The sequence below is a fragment of the Sturnira hondurensis genome, unplaced genomic scaffold (genome assembly GCF_014824575.4).
Source record: "Sturnira hondurensis isolate 20B ecotype Veracruz unplaced genomic scaffold, ASM1482457v3 Scaffold0014384, whole genome shotgun sequence".
Taxonomy (NCBI): Eukaryota; Metazoa; Chordata; class Mammalia; order Chiroptera; family Phyllostomidae; genus Sturnira; species Sturnira hondurensis.
In genome coordinates, this window is record NW_028087015.1 from 8,295,692 (window position 1) to 8,313,568 (window position 17,877).

The following is a 17,877-nucleotide window of genomic DNA, read 5'->3' on the forward strand; positions in this document are numbered from 1 at the left end:
TTAATTTTACATCATGGTTAGAAAGATCTCTGCTTCACTTTTATAAGAAAATTTTGCAACTATTTCTTCTTAACTTTTATGGATTCCTTTAAAAAAATTAAATTTTGAGCCCTTGGAACTTTTCCTGGTATAAGAAGTGAGGTCTGAATCTGTCTCCTTCTTTTCCCTTATGGCTACCAGTTGTTTGTAATACTTTCATTGAATTATCACTCTTTTCCCCACCGATTTAAGTGGCATCAGACATCTTTTTTATTTTTCTTTAATTTTTTCCTTTTATTGAACTTACTGGGGTGACACTGGTTAACACAATTATACAGGTTTTGGGTGCACAACGCCACAACACATCATCTGTATTACGTTCACCACCCCAAGTCAAGTCTCTCCATCACCATTCATGTCCCCTTTACCTTCCACCACCTCTCCCCACCTCTCTTCCCCCCAGCAATCACCACACTTGTTCATGTCCATGAGTTTCTTCTCTGTTTTTCTTTATAGCTCAATCCCTCTACCAACCCACCCGGCCCCTCAACATCTGCCCCCAGCTGTCAGCCTGTTCTGGATCTCTGAGTCTGTCTCTATTTTGCTTGTTAGTTCATACTGTTCATTGCATTCCACATATGAGTGAAGTTACATGGTACCTGTCTCTCTCTGTCTGGGTTATCTCACTTAGCGTAAGGCTCTCTAGGTCCACCATACTATCACAAATGGTAAGATTTCCTTTCTTATAGCTGAGAAGTATTCTACTGTGTAAATGTACCAGAGCTTTTTTTATCTACTCATCTACTGACGGACAGTGGGGCTGCTTCCAAACCTTGGCTGTTGTTAATAGCACTGCAGTGAACATGGGGTGCATATATTCTTTCAAACCAGTGTTTCAGGTTCCTTGGAATATACTCCCAGAAGTGGAATCACTGGGTCATAAGGTAGTTCCATTTTTAATTTTTCTTTAGGTAAGTTCAGACTGCTTTCCACAGTGGCTGCACCAATGTGCATTCCCACCAACAGTGCATGAGGGTTCCCTTTCTCTACATCCTCACCAGCACTTGTAGTTTGTTGATTTATTGATGATAGCCATTCTGACAGGTGTGAGATGGTATCTCACTGTGGTTTTAATTTGCATTTCTCTGATGATTAGTGGCATTCACAGAGCATCTTTTCATGTGTTTATTTGCCATCTCTATGTCCTCCTTAGAGAAGTGTCTATTGAGGTCCTTTGCCCATTTTTTAAAATTAGATTGTTTGTTTTTTTGGTGTTGAGTTGTATAGTTCTTTGTAAATTTTGGCTACCAACATCCTATCAGATGTGTCATTGGCAAATATGTTCTCCCTTTCAGTGGATTGTCTTTTCATTTTGTTGATGGTTTCCTTTTCTGGGCAAAACTTTGTACTTTGATGTAGTCCCATTTGTTTCTTTTCTTTTTTTTTTAAGATTTTATCTATTTTTCTTTAGAGGGGAAGGGAAGGAGAGAGGGAGAGAAATATCAATGTATGGTTGCCTCTCATGCATCCCCTGCTGGGAACTGGCCTACAACCCAGGCATGTGCCCTGACTGGGAATCAAACCACAATACTCTGGTTTGCAGGCCCGCACTCAATCCACTGAGCTACACCAGCCAGGGCTTCTATTTTCTTTTTTTAAAATATATTTTATTGATAATGCCATTACAGTTGTCCCATTTCCCCATTCATTACCCTCCACCCTACACACCCCCTCCCACCCACCTTCTTCCCCTTTAGTTCATGTCCATGTATCGTAAGTTCTTTAGCTTCTACATTTCCCACACTACTCTTGCCGTATCCCTATTTCCCCCCCACTGTCTATGCTACTTATTCTCTGTACCTTCTCCCCCACCCTCCTTCCACTCCCCTGTTGCTAACCTTCCATGTGATCTCCATTTCTGTGGGTCTGCTCCTATTTTAGGTATCAGCTTAGTTTGCTTTTGTTTTAGGTTGTTAATAACTGAGTTTGCTGTCCATTCACTGTTCATATTTTTTATCTTCTTTTTCTTAGACAAGTCCCCTTTTTAAAAAATATTTTATTTATTTATTTTTAGAGAGAGGGGAAGGGAAAGGAGAAAGAAAGGGAGAGAAACATCAATGTGAGGTTGCCTCTCATGTGTCCCCCACTGGGGACCTGGCCTACAACCCAGGCATGTGCCCTGACTGGGAATTGAACCGACGACCTTTTGCTTCACAGGTCCGTGCTCAATCCACTGAGCTATGCCAGCCAGGGCTTAGATAAGTCCCTTTAACATTTCATATAGTAAGGGCTTGGTGATGATGAACTCCTTGATCTTGACCTTATCTGAGAAGCACTTTATCTGCCCTTCCATTCTAAATGAAAGCTTTGCTGTATAGAGCAATCTTGGCTGTAGGTCTTTGGATTTCATGACTTGGAATACTTCTTTCTAGTCCCTTCTTGCCTGTAAGGTCTCTTTTGAGAAATTCACTGACAGTCTGATGGGTACTCCTTTGTAGGTGACTGTCCCCTTATTTCTTGCTGCTTCTAGGATTTTCTCCTTCATTTTAATTTTGGCTAATGTAATGATGATGTGCCTTGGTGTGTTCCTCCTTGGGTCCAACTTCTTTGGGACTCTCTGAGCTTCCTGGACTTCCTGAAAGTCTATTTCCTTTGCCAGATTGGGGAAGTTCTCCTTTATTATTTCTTCAAATAAGTTTTCCACTTGTAGCTGTTCCTCTTCCCCTTCTGGTACCCCTATAATTCGGATGTTGGAATGTTTAAAGATGTCCTGGAGGTTCCTAAGCCTCTCCTCATTTTTTTGAGTTCTTGTTTCTTCATATTTTTCTGTTTGGTTGCTTCTTTCTTCCTTCTGGTCCACTCCATTGATTTTAGTCCCAGTTTCCTTTCCATCACTACTGGTTCCCTGTGCATTTTCCTTCATTTCACTTAATGTAGCATTCATTTTTTCATCTAATTTGTGACCAAAATTAACCAGTTTTGTGAGCATCCTGATCACCAGTGTTTTGAACTGTGCATCTGATAGGTTGGCTATCTCTTGGTCGCTTAAAAGTATTGACTCTGGGGCTTTGATTTGTTCTTCTGATTCAGCCATTTTTGGTCAGATCTTGCCAGTTACGTATGAGGGGTATACCCTTTGGTGTTTACCAGGACCGGGCAACCCACGTCCCTGGGTTGTGACGCTGGGAACATTTGTGGGGGTGAGGTCAGGGAGGGAGCAATGTCTCTTGCTCTGCTCTCTCTCAGATTTCAGTCCCCTCTGCTACTTCCCATAAGCCGGCACCTTTTCACTCTGTGCTTTTAGGCTTTATTTCCCATCCCTGGGGCCCTGGGTTATGCGGTCTGTCTTGCTGCCCGTTTTTGCCTAGTTTATCTGTGCATGAATGTGTGACCGCGGTCAGCCTCACGCTGCCTTCACTCCTGGGTCTGGCTGCCACTGCCTTTTCCTGCTGCAACCCCTCTCCCCCAGCCACCGACTTCACCCCTCTTACTGGTCTGGTTAGATGGTTGTCGGACTTCCATACAGTTCAATTTTCTGTCTGTTCTGGTTGTGTTTTTGTTTCTAAATCTTTGTTGTCCTTAATTTTGGTTGTGTGAGGAGGCACAGTGTTTCCACCTATGCCTCCATCTTGGCTGTGTTTATTTTCTCTTTTGTTTCCCTTCCCCAAGGAAGTATATCAGGAAAAAATATTGCTACAAAAATGTCTGAGATTTTATTGTGTTCTCTTCTAGGATTTTTATGGTCTTAAGTCTAATATTTAAGTCCATTTTGAGTTCATTCTTTTATTTTGTGTAAGAAGGTGGTCTAGTTTTTTTGCATATAAAGTCCAATATTCCCAACACCATTTATTGAATAGACTGTCTTTACCCCTTGTGTGTTCTTGCCTCCTTTGTCGAATATTACTTTATTGTAAAGGCATGAGTTTATTTCTGGGCTTTCTATTCTGTTCCACTGATCTGTGTGTCTGTTTTATGCCAGTACCATGCTGTATTGATTATTGATGCCTTGTAATATAGTTTGATATCAGGCAGCATGGTTCCTCCAACTTTGTTCTTCTTTCTCAAGATTACAGGACACATTGCTTTTGTGCAATGTGCTTTTGTGCGGGGCACACTGTTGCATTGCTTTTGTGGTTTCATACAAGTTTTTGGAATATTTGTCCTGGTTATGTGAAATATGCCATTGGTATTTTGATAGGAATTGCACTGAATCTATAGAGTGCTTTGGGTAATATGGATATTTTAAGATATTAATTCTTATCCATGAACATGGTATATGCTTCCACTTATTTATATCTTCTTCAGCTTCTTTCCATTTCTAAATTGAGCATTTTAGACTAGTGATTTGAGAAGCTCATGCAGAGCGGCTGGGTGTGTGCATGTGTGCCCAGCATCTCCACAGGGACGCGTTCTGGGAAACTGGGGGCCAGACGACTTCTGTTCTTGATGTTCGAATGCAGGACATCCAAGCCTGCAGCCCCTCCTTAGGAGTGAGCTATAGCCCTGCATCCCAGCAGTGGTCCCAGCCTCCCCATCATGGTGGAGTGCTGTGGGGCTATGGTCTGGCCCTGCCCTCTGGAGTGGGTGGTGGGTAGTGTGTCTGTGCACACCCACCTTTCCCCGGGAAGGTGAGGGTGATGAAAGCCATGGAGCAGGAGGTGAACAGAGAAGATAAAATTTGGCTGGACTTACGGGCACCCGGCTCCTGGGAAGAACCTGAGCCTGAAAAATTTTCTCGGGGCTGAAGGCAGAGAGTGGATACAGAGAGAGTGGACCTCGGTGCTGTTGGGTGCATGGGACTTCTGGAGGCAGCGTGACTGTGCTCTCGGGGGTGGCACGCTGAGCTCCCTGGGGTGAGTGAGCAGTGAGCATTCCCTTTTGTTGTCTGCATTTTCTATCTTCGTTGGGCTATAACTGAAGTACCTTGGGCTGCACAGATTTCAAGTGTGCAATCCACTCAGTTTTGACATATGTGAACACTCATGAAAGCATCTCTGAAACCAATGTCACAGACATGCCTGTCACACCCTGAGTTTCCTTGTCATTCCTTCCTGTACCTAGTTCCCAGCAGTCTGTGATGTGCTCTGCCCTGCACACTGGCTTGCATTTCCTGGAAGTTTCTATAAATGGCATCACATGCCACTGTGTTAGGCTCCTTTGACTGGGCAGAACAACTGTGAAGGGAGATTCCTGCAAGGTTGGTGCATCAGAGCCCTGCCCAGACTGGAAGCTCCACATTTGTTTATTCACAGGCAGACAGAAGCTCGGGCTGGCCCTGTTGGAGGCCTTTGCGACCAAAGCTGCTGTGGACATTAGTGTGCAGGTCTTTGTGTGGCTGCGTGTTTCCATTGCCCTTGAATAAATACCTAGGAGTGCCACTGCTGAGTCATATAGGTGGTGTGCGTTTAACTTCTTAAGAAACCACCCGACTGTTTGCGAAGCGGTTGCACTGTTTACATTTCGGTGTCCGAGTGTGAGTGTCCTGGATCCTCTGCACTCTGTCCGGGGCCTGGACACTGGTCCCCTTAGCATCGGCCATTCTGGCTCTGTGGTTCTCACCCTGCATTTCCCTAGTGACTGCTGGTGTTGAGAACCTTTCAGGCACTTATTTGCCAACCACACATCTTCTCTGGTGAAGTGTCTGCCTAAATAATGTGCCTGTCTTATCAGATTATATGTCTTTTCACTGAGTTGTAACACTTGATTCCATGTTCTGGATGTAAGCTCTTGCGAATTTCTTTTTCCTGTCTGTGGCTTCCTTTTTGATCTTTGTAAGGGTGACTTTCAAAAGACATTGAAAAATTTTTAATGAAGACCAATTTATCAACTTTTTTCTTTTATGATTTGTGTGTGTGTTCTAAGAGTCGGGAGCCACTGTAAGGTCAATAAGATTTTCTCGCATTTTCTTGTAAAGTTACACTGTAGGATGTAGCAGATTCAGGTCTATGACCCATTTTGTTAATTTGTGGGTGTAGTGTGAGGTACAGGTTGATGTTCACTTGTTTCCATGGACATCCAGTGGATCAGCACCATTTATTGAAAAGACTTTTTTCTTTCCCTGTTGAATTGCTTTAATAGTGTCTTTGTCAAATGAATTGACCAAAAATATGTGGGTCTATTTCTAGACTATTTTGTACCATCAATCTATATTTATATCTTGTCTCTAATGCCAAATCGTCTTGAATATTGTAGCTTTTGAGACGGCTTAGAAGCTACAGGGTAAGTCCTCCAACTTCTTCCTTCTTTTCTAATAGGCTGTTCTAGGTCCTTTGCACTTACACACAGATTCAGAATCGCTTGTCAACTTCTGTAGAAAGGCCTGTGGGACTTTTACTCGCTGTGGCAGTGAATCTGTGGATGAGATTCTGGGAGTGTTGCCACCGTGACAGTACCAAATCTCCAGACTATGAATGTAGTGTAACTTTTCCATTATTTAGGTCTTTAAAATTTCTTCTCAGCAATATTTTATAGTTTTGATTTAGGTGTCTGGGATGTCTTTTGTTAGACTTATTACAGGAATTTCATATTTTTGGTGTCACGAGGCTCCCTTCATGACTCTCCTTCTATCTGAGCTGACTGTAGCCCCTCCTGCCCTCTGCTTGTGCTCCGGTCCTGGCCCTTGGTCCCTGCGGCTGCCTGCTGAGTCTCTGCCCTGGGGGATGGGCACTTCCTCCCTGTGTCCCTTACCCCATCCCTTCTCACCCACCTGGCTGCAGGATGGTTCCGCTCTGGCCCCGGGGCTGGGAGTGGGGTGGAGGAGCTGTATCAAGGGGCAGCCAGGTGTTCTGAGAAAGTTTGAAAGAGCAGAGAGGTCATTGTCAGGCTCTTCAGACACCTGTTTCTTCAGCAGGCGAGAGTCTGTCCCCCAGGAATCCCATGGGAGAGGGGTGGGAGAACCGTCACACTCAGCTCGTTCTCAGACACAAGCTCTCTGGGGAGCAGGTGGCCAACAGCTCCCCCAGGTCTGCGCAGAGGTGAAATGTGAGCCAGGGCCTCCTGTCCATTTCCCAGTCTCTCCTCTGACCCCGCATGTGCCATCGGTGCTGCCTGTTTCTGGGGGGCTCTTTCACCGACGGAGTGGGCCTCTTCTCTGGCCAGCAAGTGCCCGTCTGCACTGGAGTCTGCTCAGTGTATCTCCAAGTCTCTTGCCTATTTATGTTTTGGCTAGTGGTGTGAGTAAATCTGGTGTAAGGGCCTCATTAAGACAAACAAACAAATAAACAAACAAACAAAAAAACCACAGAAAGCAAAACGATAACCAAAAATATAGGATAAAATTTTTGGAAAGTATGTATCTGATAAGGGACTTGTATCTAGAATATATAAAGAACTCCTACAACTCAACAATAAAAAGACAAAATAACCCAATTAAAAATTGAAAAAGGAATTGAATGGATATTTCTCTAAAGAAGATACAAAAAATGGCCCGAAATTACACGAAAAGATGCTCAACATTATTGGTCATTAAGGATATGCAAATCAAAGCACATCGAGATACCGCTTCGCACCAGTGAGACTGTCTCTTAGAATAAAAGGAGAAACCCCAAGCGTGGGCAGGATGTGGAACAACTAAGTCCCTCCTGCTGGTGATGCGAAGTGGGATGGCCCCCATGGGGACAGTTTGGCAGTTTTTCAAAAAGTTAAGCACAGAACCACGTATCAACCCAGGTACTCCACTGCTGGGCTTATGTCCAAGGGAACTGAGCTCACCCATCCACGCAAAAACTTGGATGTGGACGTCTGTGCGGGGTATTCAGAATACCCACCAAGGGGAAGTGACTCAGAGGTACATGGGCTGGCGGGGGGGGGGGGGGATAGGCAAATGTGGGAAATCCATGTGGAGGAACATTATTCAGCCTTAAAAAGGAACAAAGTTCTGATAAATGCCACACCACGGGTGACTCTTAAAAACCTGATGTTCAGTGACTGAAGCCAGACACGAAAAATCCCACATTGCATGGTTCCATTTATGTGAAACGTCCCAAACAGGCAAATCCTTGAGATGGAGAGCAGATGGCGGTTTCCTGGGCTGAGAGGGGGAGGCGGAGAGCAACTGGGTATGGGTTTTATTTGGGGCTGATGACATGGTTTGGACCCTGACAGAGGTGCTGGTTACACAACACTGTGGATGTCGGCATGCCACCGAACTGCACACTTTAAGTCAGTTGGTTTTATGTTATGTGAATTACCTCTCCGCCAAAAAAAGAAGTGACTGTGGAGCCGGGGCTGGAGGTGCTGCCGTGGTCCTCATGGCCAAGGCCCTCAGACAGCACAGAGGCCGAGTCTGCAGACAGAACAGGGAGCCTGTTCACAGCCTACTTCCAGCGTACTTACAAGTGAACACGCAATAGAAAACTAGGAACTCCTGGACAGAAGAGACCCAAGTGCCTAAAGGCAGCAGGAGCCCAGGGAGGGTCAGGAGCCCTGGAGCTGGGGCCCCCTCCTAGCAGGTCCAGTGCTCTGGCTGTGTTTAGGGGCAGAAGGTTTCCTGTGACGAGATCGAGAAAGGACACATGGGAGAAGCTGTTCTGTGAGGCAGGAAATAGGGTCAGGTGAAGGGGACTGTCATCCTGGAGGGCATGAGGGGTCAAATGAGAGAGGTAGGGGTCTGGGGTCAGGGAGGGTGGGCAGGGGACACTCCCTTTGAGGGGAGAGCCGGTCTGTTGTGGGCAAGGGGGAAAAGCAGCCGGGGCCTTGCCCACCTGCATGGTGGCACAGCCCTTGGTGGCAGGCCTTGAGGGGTGGGTGGGCAGCACCCATGGTGCCCAGGGTTCTCACTCACCTTCACCTCATTCCCTTGCAGCCCTGCTGTGTAGAGGGGAAGGTGGGGCCCAGAGAGGCCACTTGCACCCAGACTACAGGACTAGGAATCCAGGTTCTAAGAAGGCTGTGTGTTTAGACTCTGAGGAGTTGCTGAAAGAGGCTGAACAGATGTGGCCTTGGGCCAGCTGTCCTCTCACTTCCGGGACAGTTAGCACAGAGAGGTCAGGAACTTGCTAGAGTCACACAGCTCGAACCAAGCCACATTCTCAGGCTACAGCTATTGTTCATCTCTCAGTCTCTCTCTTCCGATAAGAAGAGGTGGTCACTCAGGTGCAGCTTCAGGTTCTTCGCATGCGCGTTTTCAGGCGTGGGTGAGTTTTGGTTCATTCCAGCACTTTTTTCCCAGCAGCAGTTCCACTTTGAAACAGGGACAGGTTTCCTCCTGTGTGGCCGATGGCCTCTGGTGGAGTCACCCAAGTCTGACTGTGGTCATTTCCTCACAGGAAGCCCGCTGTGGGGTCTGAGAAGTCGAACCCTTCCAAGCGGCACCGAGACCGCCTCAATGCCGAGCTGGACCACCTGGCCAGCCTGCTGCCGTTCCCACCAGATGTGGTCTCTAAGCTGGACAAACTCTCAGTCTTGCGTCTCAGCGTCAGTTACCTCAGGGTGAAGAGCTTCTTCCAAGGTAGGACTCTCACCCGTGTCCATCTGTGCCCAGCTGGGTCTCACCTGGGTTCTGCCCTCTCTGCTGGGATGGTCCAGTTTGTGCCTCTTGTCCTGGGTAACCATTTAGAGGAGGACTTGCTGAGTGTTGATGAACCAGAGCAGCTCTGGTAGAAGTGACAGGGCCGGTTCTCCCCACCTTGGGCTCACTCAGTGCCTGGGCCACGGGGCATCCTCACAACCCCAGGGCTCCACGGGACCGGGCGGATCTGCTTTGTGTCCTGCCATTGACCAGTGTAAGGCTGGGTGGCCAGCTGCCACGTGATTGCTTTGGCTGTCCTGGGTGTCTGGCATGCTCACCCACATCTGATGGTCTGGGTCATGCTATTTTCTATGCGGCCTGGCTCAGCTCCTGAGAAAGAAATGTGGTTGCCACTGATTTTAAAACTTGTGACTGCTACTCCCAGTGAATTAAGTGTGAGCTTTTTACAAAACCATCAACTTACGATGTGTCTTTGGAAGCAGGTAAGGTAACTGTCTTAAGTGGGCATGTGTGGGGGACAGGGAGCAGTGGGCATGCAGCCAACTGTACAGTTCCTGCTCTTCCTGCCGTCAATTTTTGTGCCTCCTCTTGCTGCTGAACAAAACGCCTTGGGCTGCAGTGAGGATGGACCGTAGGTGAGGGCCGAGGCCTGGACGATGTGAACCAAGTCTGTCCACGCTCCACACCAGTGGGAGCAGTTTGCACGGAGATGTGACCGGGGTGTGACTCAGCCTCTGCCCGTTGCTAGCTTTCTCTGTTCCTCCAGGAGAGGGAGGGTGGCTTTCCTGAGGACTCAGCTCTGGCTGCCATGCACTCCAGCCGGACACCGATCCCTCCTCCATAGGGTCCCTTTGGCCTTCTTTCCTCTCACAGAGCAGGAGCCCCAAGTCCTCTGGCCACCACTGGCCTCTGAGAGCCCCTGCTCTGAGTGCGAAGACTTTGCACAGGTGGTCTCAGCTCCCCTCCAACCTTGCGTGAAACCCAACTATCTGTGTTCCCACTCTGCTCAGGGGCTGGTCCTGAGCCCCACCAAGCTGTCCCATTGTGGAAAGGCCATCTGCCCCCACGGGAGGCTGAGCACATAAGGCTGTGGCTGTGAATGTGTTGAGTGGGGCTTGGTCCTATGTGCTGGCATCAGCCATGCCAGGGCTCCACTGGAGTGTCTCAGCTCCCTGTGCATATCTGTGCCACCTGAAGCCACCTGCCGGTGTCCACCCCACACTCACATACATGGGCACCTTAGGCAGGGATGGTGGGCTGAGATTTTTCAGCCTGGGCTTGGAGCTCACCCAGCACTCAGCCTAGGTCAGTCTCCCCAGAAAACCACATGCTTTTCCTTTGGGTTAAGAGGCTGCTATTCAGGGTTTCTTACCCAGACCCTGGTGGCTGGAGGGGCAAGCTCACAAAACATTTTCTGAAAAGTAGGTTTGGAGAACATCAGAGAACGATGGATGCCTTGGGGCGGGGGTGGGGGGGTGGGGGTGGGGGACTCAGTGAGGGTCACCAGAAGGGTCAAGTGGGCTGGAGGGCTTCCTGGAGGAGGTGAGATGGCCAGGTGCCCTCTGCAGGCGGCACTGAGGTGTTCCTGCATTCTTTAGGGGCCCTCTTCAGTGTTCCTGCCTTCCCGGTGTAGTCTGGGCCCCTTCTCCAGGGACAGAGGGATTTTCTGTTCCTACTCCAGCTGCACGAGGGGGGTTTTACCAGGCCCTAGGGTGATGGGCTTGCTGCCCCCCCCCCAGCCTGCACTAGAACTCTCCCAGCCCCCTCTTCTTCTCCCTGACCACCCCGAGGTCCCCACAGGAGCAGCTTCAGTGGGTGCAGGTCCCACCTCGAACCTTTATAACTGTCAGTGTTCTGGGTTCTTTCCCTGGGTTCTGGGCCCACATACAGAATCACGTCTGAGATGCGTCTGAATTCTCCTTCCCAGTGTCCACAGTAACAGGCTTGTGCCCTCTCTGTCCCTGGAAGTACCTTTATTTCCTTGGGTTTTTTGTTATTGATTGCCCTGGGACCTCGGGTCTCTTCTGAGCCCACGAAAACTTGCAAACTTGCAGGTCACTCAGTGTTTCGTTGTGAGGCGAGGTGACTGGCTTTGGGCTTCTGTATTCCAACTGGAAGCTGAAAATGACATCCCCTCAGGTGGTCTTAAATCACATTCCTTTTCAAATGAAAAAACGAACAGTCATCTGGCCAGCGGGGCATCTGAGGGGGGTGGAGGGAGTATTGTTCCAGGTCCTCCTGGCTCAGTGTTGGCCGCCAGGTCCTCCTTGGCTGCGAGGAGACTGGGGGTGTGGCCAGCTTTCTGACTTGGAGTGAGGCCTCTGCACAGGCCTCTCACTGGCCCTCCTGTGTCCCTCCAGGGAGGAGGGTCTGTGGTGGGCACGTGTGACAGCTTACCACAGGGGCGTGCTGGTCTCCACACACCTTAAGTGCCCCTTGTGAATGGTATTGGCTCTGGGGATGCTGGAGGGGGTGCCCGAATGGCGTGAACACTCAGCATCACCCCATGACCCTGCAGAGGGGACATCGTCAGCCCTGTTCCTAGGGCCTGGCCAGCCCCAGCGCCTGAGAACTGAACACAGGAAGGTGTTAGCAGCAGGTCTCACAGTGGAGATGTTCCAGGGGTTTTGTTCTACTTCCCAGGGTTCCAGTTTCATACCGAAGTGTATTAGTTTTATAAATAGGAAAAACTCAAATGTGTAAAGCAGCCAAGAAAAATCCCAGCCGCACTGCTGCCATCTTGATGTGGGGACTCCAGGCTCCCTGTCCTGGAGACCTGGTTGTGCTGGGGTTGCTGGATAGATAATTGTTGAAATCGTCACGTAGTTCCTTGTGTAAAAGCGTCATAACCAAACATTACACAGTAACGTATACAGCCGAGGATGACCAGATGTCGCTCCTGTGCGTGCTAACTGTGGGACAGTCCCCAGGGGGCAGGGCAGGCATCCACCAAGCAGCATAGGACACCTGCTGCGGGGACGTTCGAGGAGCAGAAGGAATTCTGTCTCATGAGGAAAAGCTACGTGACTCTGAGAACGGAGATTGTAGAAGTTACTGTGCCATGACTGCCCGGCCAGAAGGGCTGTGTTCACAGAGCTGGGAGTTCCTGGGGGAGTGACCGAAGAAGCCCTTCAGACGCAGACCTCTTGCTGCGGGCATGTGGTGCGTCCATCATGACCCTCTGCCTGGCTCGATGCTGTGGGGGCCACAAGGCCATGTCCTTAGTGAGTCACCACTGAGTGAAATAACAAACCTGTTTCCCCATCACCTTTCCTATTAAGGATTCTGCAGTTGTACATTTTAGAGGAAATTCTAAACACTTTCCTGAATTCATTTCCACTGTGTAGTTAGCAAAGAGTCAAGCTATAAAAATTGGATCTTAATCTGTGCTTCCTGACTCAGAAGTGAGCGAATTAATTTCATTACAGCTTCTATAAAAAGTCACCTTTGGGAAGGACGTGCACTGGAAAGTCTCGGCCTCATAACAATGGCCTGAAAATTTCCAGTAATGTTTACTTCGGAGGTGACTTTCATGAATTTTTAAAAGACAGTGGGATCATTTTATTTTATTTATTTGGTTTTGCATAGAGCAAAAGGCTGGAGCTTCTGAGTTATAAACCCTCTGTTTGTACTGAAGAGCGGAGTTTTCCACTCGTAAATCTGAGCATTCGCAAGAGAGATGTTGTAGGAGAAGGCGGGCAGAGGAGAAGCATGAAGGCCCCCCGAGGTGGGGCTGGAGCAGAGCTGGGTTCCTTCCTGGACCTCCTACTGCAGCACATGCGGGTCCAAGAAGTTCCTCACTTAGGCTGAATGGCCCGTCAGGCCTCAGTGCCCACTCGTCGGAGAGTCTCATTGGGTGTAAGGGACAGTACCCGGTGTGGAGGGGCAGCACGCACAGACGACAGAGGACCAATGTCCATGGAGGCCTGGCACATGGAGAGTGTGCCCCAGTGAGTAACAGATGTGTACTCCTGACACCCTGGTGAGAAGTGCAAGTGAGAGAGGATCGATCTCAGTAAATACCACTGAGATGGCATAGATCTCAAAACCTGGAGATTCTTCACATGGTGCCCCCACCCCAGTCTTCATGTACCCTGTGGCTGAAACTGGGCCTTCTGTCCCTCTGAGACTTCATGCTCAGCCTCTGACACCCAGTTCCACACATTCCCATCCCAGAGCTCCGCGTGGTTGGCCCTGGTCCCCACGGCACCTGAGCTGAATGGTCACCCCCACCAGGGACGGGCAGGTGCAGAAGTCCTTGAATCACGAGCATGTGTCCTGGGACCTCCACACAGGGCCATGTTCGTTGGCTGTCAGAAGTGAAGTGCTCCTTGAGACCATCAATAAGCTTCTAACCCAGGACTGAAGAGTATACAATTATTAAGCTAAATTCTACCAGTTTGCAGCCTTCCCTGGAGTCATCCTTCCCTTGTCAGCCCTGTTATGAACTGAATATTTGTGTACTCACGGATGCACATATTGAAGCCCTGACCCCCTGGGTGGCTCTCTTTGGAGATGGGGTCTCTAAGGAGGTAGTTAGGGTTCAGTGAAGTCACAAGGGTGGGCCCCAATCTGATAGTACTGGTGTCCTTACAAGAAGAGATGCCAGAACTCCCTCCGTCTCTGTCCCCCGTGGGGCTGAGGAAAGGCCATGTGAGGACACAGCGAGAAGGCGGCATCTGACTGTCAGGGGAAGAGCGGTTCCTGGAAACTGAGTCTATTGGCACCCTGCTCTCCGGCTTCCAGCCTCCAAAATGTGTTTAAGCCACCCCTGTGTGGCATCTTGTTAAAGCAGGCAGTGCAGACTGAGACGGCCCCGTTGTGCTGCTGGGGGTGTGAGACAGCCTTTTCTCTTTCGAACATCCGGTGAGCCCGTGCCCACGGGACAGACGTGGGTTGTTCCTGCCGGAGCCCCTCCAGAACACAGCTCACCCTGAGGCCTGTCCAGTGAAGACACACTCGCTTTGAACCATTCAGCTCCGAGAACCAGTCCTGCACCAAAGTCATGGTGACCATTGTGTAGCCACCTGCCCCTCTGACCCTGGGCCTGGGGAGGTCCCCACACAGTTGTGTGGAAAAGTCTCTCTTGATTATGTTACACATTGGTTTTATTTTTCCTACCATCCCTTAATCATTTCCAGAAGATAAATCTGACCAAGAGGAAGAGCAGGCCCCTGGCCATTCCTTCGTTCACCCACCGGGTGAACAAGGACACAGCAAGGAGCCAGAGCACGGATCAACAGCTTTGCCTTTCTCTCGCTGCCCCAGCAAGCCCAGCAAAACTTCGGGGGCTGGCTCCCTCTCTGTGCCTGGAAGAACAGGGATAGTCCTGGGACTTCTCTGGTCCCTTATGGTTAATTTGGGGTCTTCCAGTCACTGCCCCCCAAGCAGGCTGAGCAGCAGGAGGGAAGGGGGAGAATTGGGATGGGTCCCATGCAACTGGCTCCATGGGGACCTGGCACCTGCTGCTTGGCCGGGGCCTGGGGGCTCTTGGGGGCTTTAATGGATTCTTAAGAGACTATACACCAGGGATCTGTGTGCTGCTGTTGGCCAAGTCAGACAACCCATTCTCTCCTGCTGCTCCCTTGCACTTCCTTCTTTAGCCCCAGGTGACAAATTGTGCCTCCAGCCACTTCTCAGGCCTGCAGGCACTTCCTGGGAGGATTTGAGGTATCCTAGGACAATGTTTTGGGTGTGTGGCCTCACCTGCTCTTTAGGAAATGTGCACCTTTGACCCACCCAGTTGGCACGTGGTACTTCCCACACTCAGTCCTACTGCCTGCCAGGAGCTCCAGGTGCAGCCTCTGCCCCTTGGATTTCCTGAGTTAGGGATACACCAGTCTTTAGTGCCCCCACTGGCCTCTGGAGGCAGATGGAAGGTCCACACGTGGGGTCTTCATGAAGCCCCTCTCACTGGGCACAAGGTGAAGAGAGAAGTACCCCACCCCTCTCCTGGTGAAGGTGGGGGCATGGGACTCACAGCACAGCCCTTCCAAGGAAACCCTTCTCCCAGGCTGAATGTGTCTCATCCCTGACGCTGGCTTTGCAGCCCTGCCTCGGTCACCTGGATTCTCACTGTGGGACTTGGTATAGTTGCCACCTCTTGCCTTCAGGCATTGGCCAAAATTCAGACTAAAAGGGTTCCACACTAACAACCTGTTATAATGCAAGTAACCTGAAGAGCTGCCCTGGCATTCGGCGCCTGGTGGGGAATGTGCTCCAAACACAGTCTTTCCTGGCAGCAAGCTGGATAAGGAACCAGGCCATCCTCCTGCTGATGGCAGCCAAAAATACAAGATAAAAACATCTGAAGCCTTTTAAAATATATTGATGAGCCAGTAGAAAATTAAGGAATCCTCAGAGACCAAATTTAAGTGAAGCCGAGAGCCCAAGGAGAACTCTATTAAGGGAAATTTTGAAGGAAGGAAATTCCAGGTGGTGGACCTAAGATGCAGGGAGAAGGAAGATGGGAAGGTGTGACTGTGGATACACTGGGCCCTGACTATATAAAGCAATGGCATTGATGCATGGTAAGAACAAAAAGAGATAAATTCCAGGCAAAAGAGCATGTGTATTTGGAACAGGAGACTTGTGTTAAATAGTTCAATTGTTCTTGTAGTAATTACCTTTGGAGGTTGATGAGCTAATTTACAGTAAAATTTCCAGGATAATCATCAAGACAAGAAAAGGGGGATTTAACTTTCAAACTAGTAGAGAAAAAAAGTGGAATAAAAAAGGTAATCAAGCAAAAGAAAAAAGACAAGAAAGGAAAAAAAAGAAACGTGAAAAGGGTGTAACAAATAGAAAGCACTAAATTCTAAACAAGTTAATAAATACAGAAAATGTAGATGGACAAAGCATGCCAACTACTGGTCCAGGGTTTTGAGAGGAGACAGCTGTTTGCAGAGGGCACAGGACGGGGGAGTGAGAGGGTAGAGAGATGCTACCTGGAAGAAATCTGATGAAACCATATTAATGTCATAAAATTATTTGGGGGGGGACAAATGTTACTGGAAATCATAAGACAGTGTCCTCATCTAATGATTAGAACATTCATTTCATCGAGCAGATAAAATAATTTTAAATTTGTATGTTTCTAATAACATGACTTCAAAAACAAAACAGACATGGACTGAACTATAAGGAAAAATAATACATGAACTCATCATCAGAGAGAATGATGTTAAGTAATTCTCTCAGTTTTAATAGAGCAAATAAGTAAAAATCAGTAAAGATTACAGACTATTTGAACAAAGCAAAAAAGGCTTAATCTAATGTACATACATAAAACATTTTAGTCTAAAACAACAGAATTCATGTACTTTCAAGCCCACATAAAACTTGCAAATAGATTGAAAACAGATTGGTCAATAAAACAAGTCTCAATAAATTTGAAAGACAAAATCATGGAGAATGCGTGTTGAGGACTTAATGCAATTAAGCTAGAAATCAAAAATGAAAAGATGACTTGAAAACCCTCATATTGGGAAGTAAACACTCTTATAAATAACTCATAGTTCAAAGAACAAAATGTGGTGGAATTTAGAATATATTTACAAATTAAAATGTGTGGGAGACACCCAACACAATACTTACAAATAAATAACCTTAAGTGTTTATATAAAAGAAGAAAGGCTGAAAATTAATGGTCTAAGCCAGGGGTGTCCAACATTTTAGCGTCTCTGGGCCACACTGGAAGAAGAATTGTCCTGGGCCACACATTAAATACATTGTGACATGTAATCATAAAAAATCTTATAATGTTTTAAGTAAGTTCATAATTTTGTGTTGGGCCACATTCATGGCCATCCTGGGCTGCATGCATCCCATGGCTATGGGTTGGACACCCCTGACTAAGCAAGCATTCAGTTTAATAGTTTTTTTGTTTTTTTAAAATATTTTATTCATTTATCTTTAGAGGGGAAGGGAAGGAGAGAGGAAGAGAAACATCAATGTATGGTTGCTTCTTGTGCATCCCCGGCTGGGAACTGGCCCCTGCCGGGAACTGGCCTGCAACCCAGGAATGTGCCCTGACTGGGAATCGAACCGTGATTGTCTGGTTCACAGGCCCGCGCTCAATCCACTGAGCTACACCAGCCAGGGCTCAGTTTAATAGTTTTGATAAAGAAAAGCAAAATAAACAAAAAGAGAGTCAAAGAAAGCAAATAATAAAGGAAAATATTGGTGAAATACAGAAAAAACATACCATGGAGTTTCTTTAAAATTACAAAATTTGCAAAGATCTGGTCAGACTGATGAAAGAGAAAAGAAAACCAGTGTCAGGAATGTCAAAGGGATGCAGTGATAGATGATATAGATATTTCAAAGATAATTTGAGGCTAATGTGAACAAGTGTATGCCACTACATTTGAAAACCCATGTGACTAAATTCCTAGAAATTCATCTTATTAAAATTGACTCAAGAAAAA

At 47.8% G+C, this 17,877-nt stretch overlaps 1 protein-coding gene across 1 annotated transcript in view; it reads left to right on the forward strand.

Annotated features, from left to right (window-relative positions):
* The window catches only part of AHRR (aryl hydrocarbon receptor repressor), an 83,857-nt gene that overhangs the window by 10,976 nt on the left and 55,004 nt on the right, over positions 1 to 17,877 (forward strand). The window contains exon 3 of the mRNA XM_037062924.1: positions 9,246 to 9,427. Within this exon, the coding sequence (XP_036918819.1) occupies positions 9,246 to 9,427 (182 nt within the window). The remainder of the gene's footprint in view (positions 1 to 9,245; positions 9,428 to 17,877) is intronic.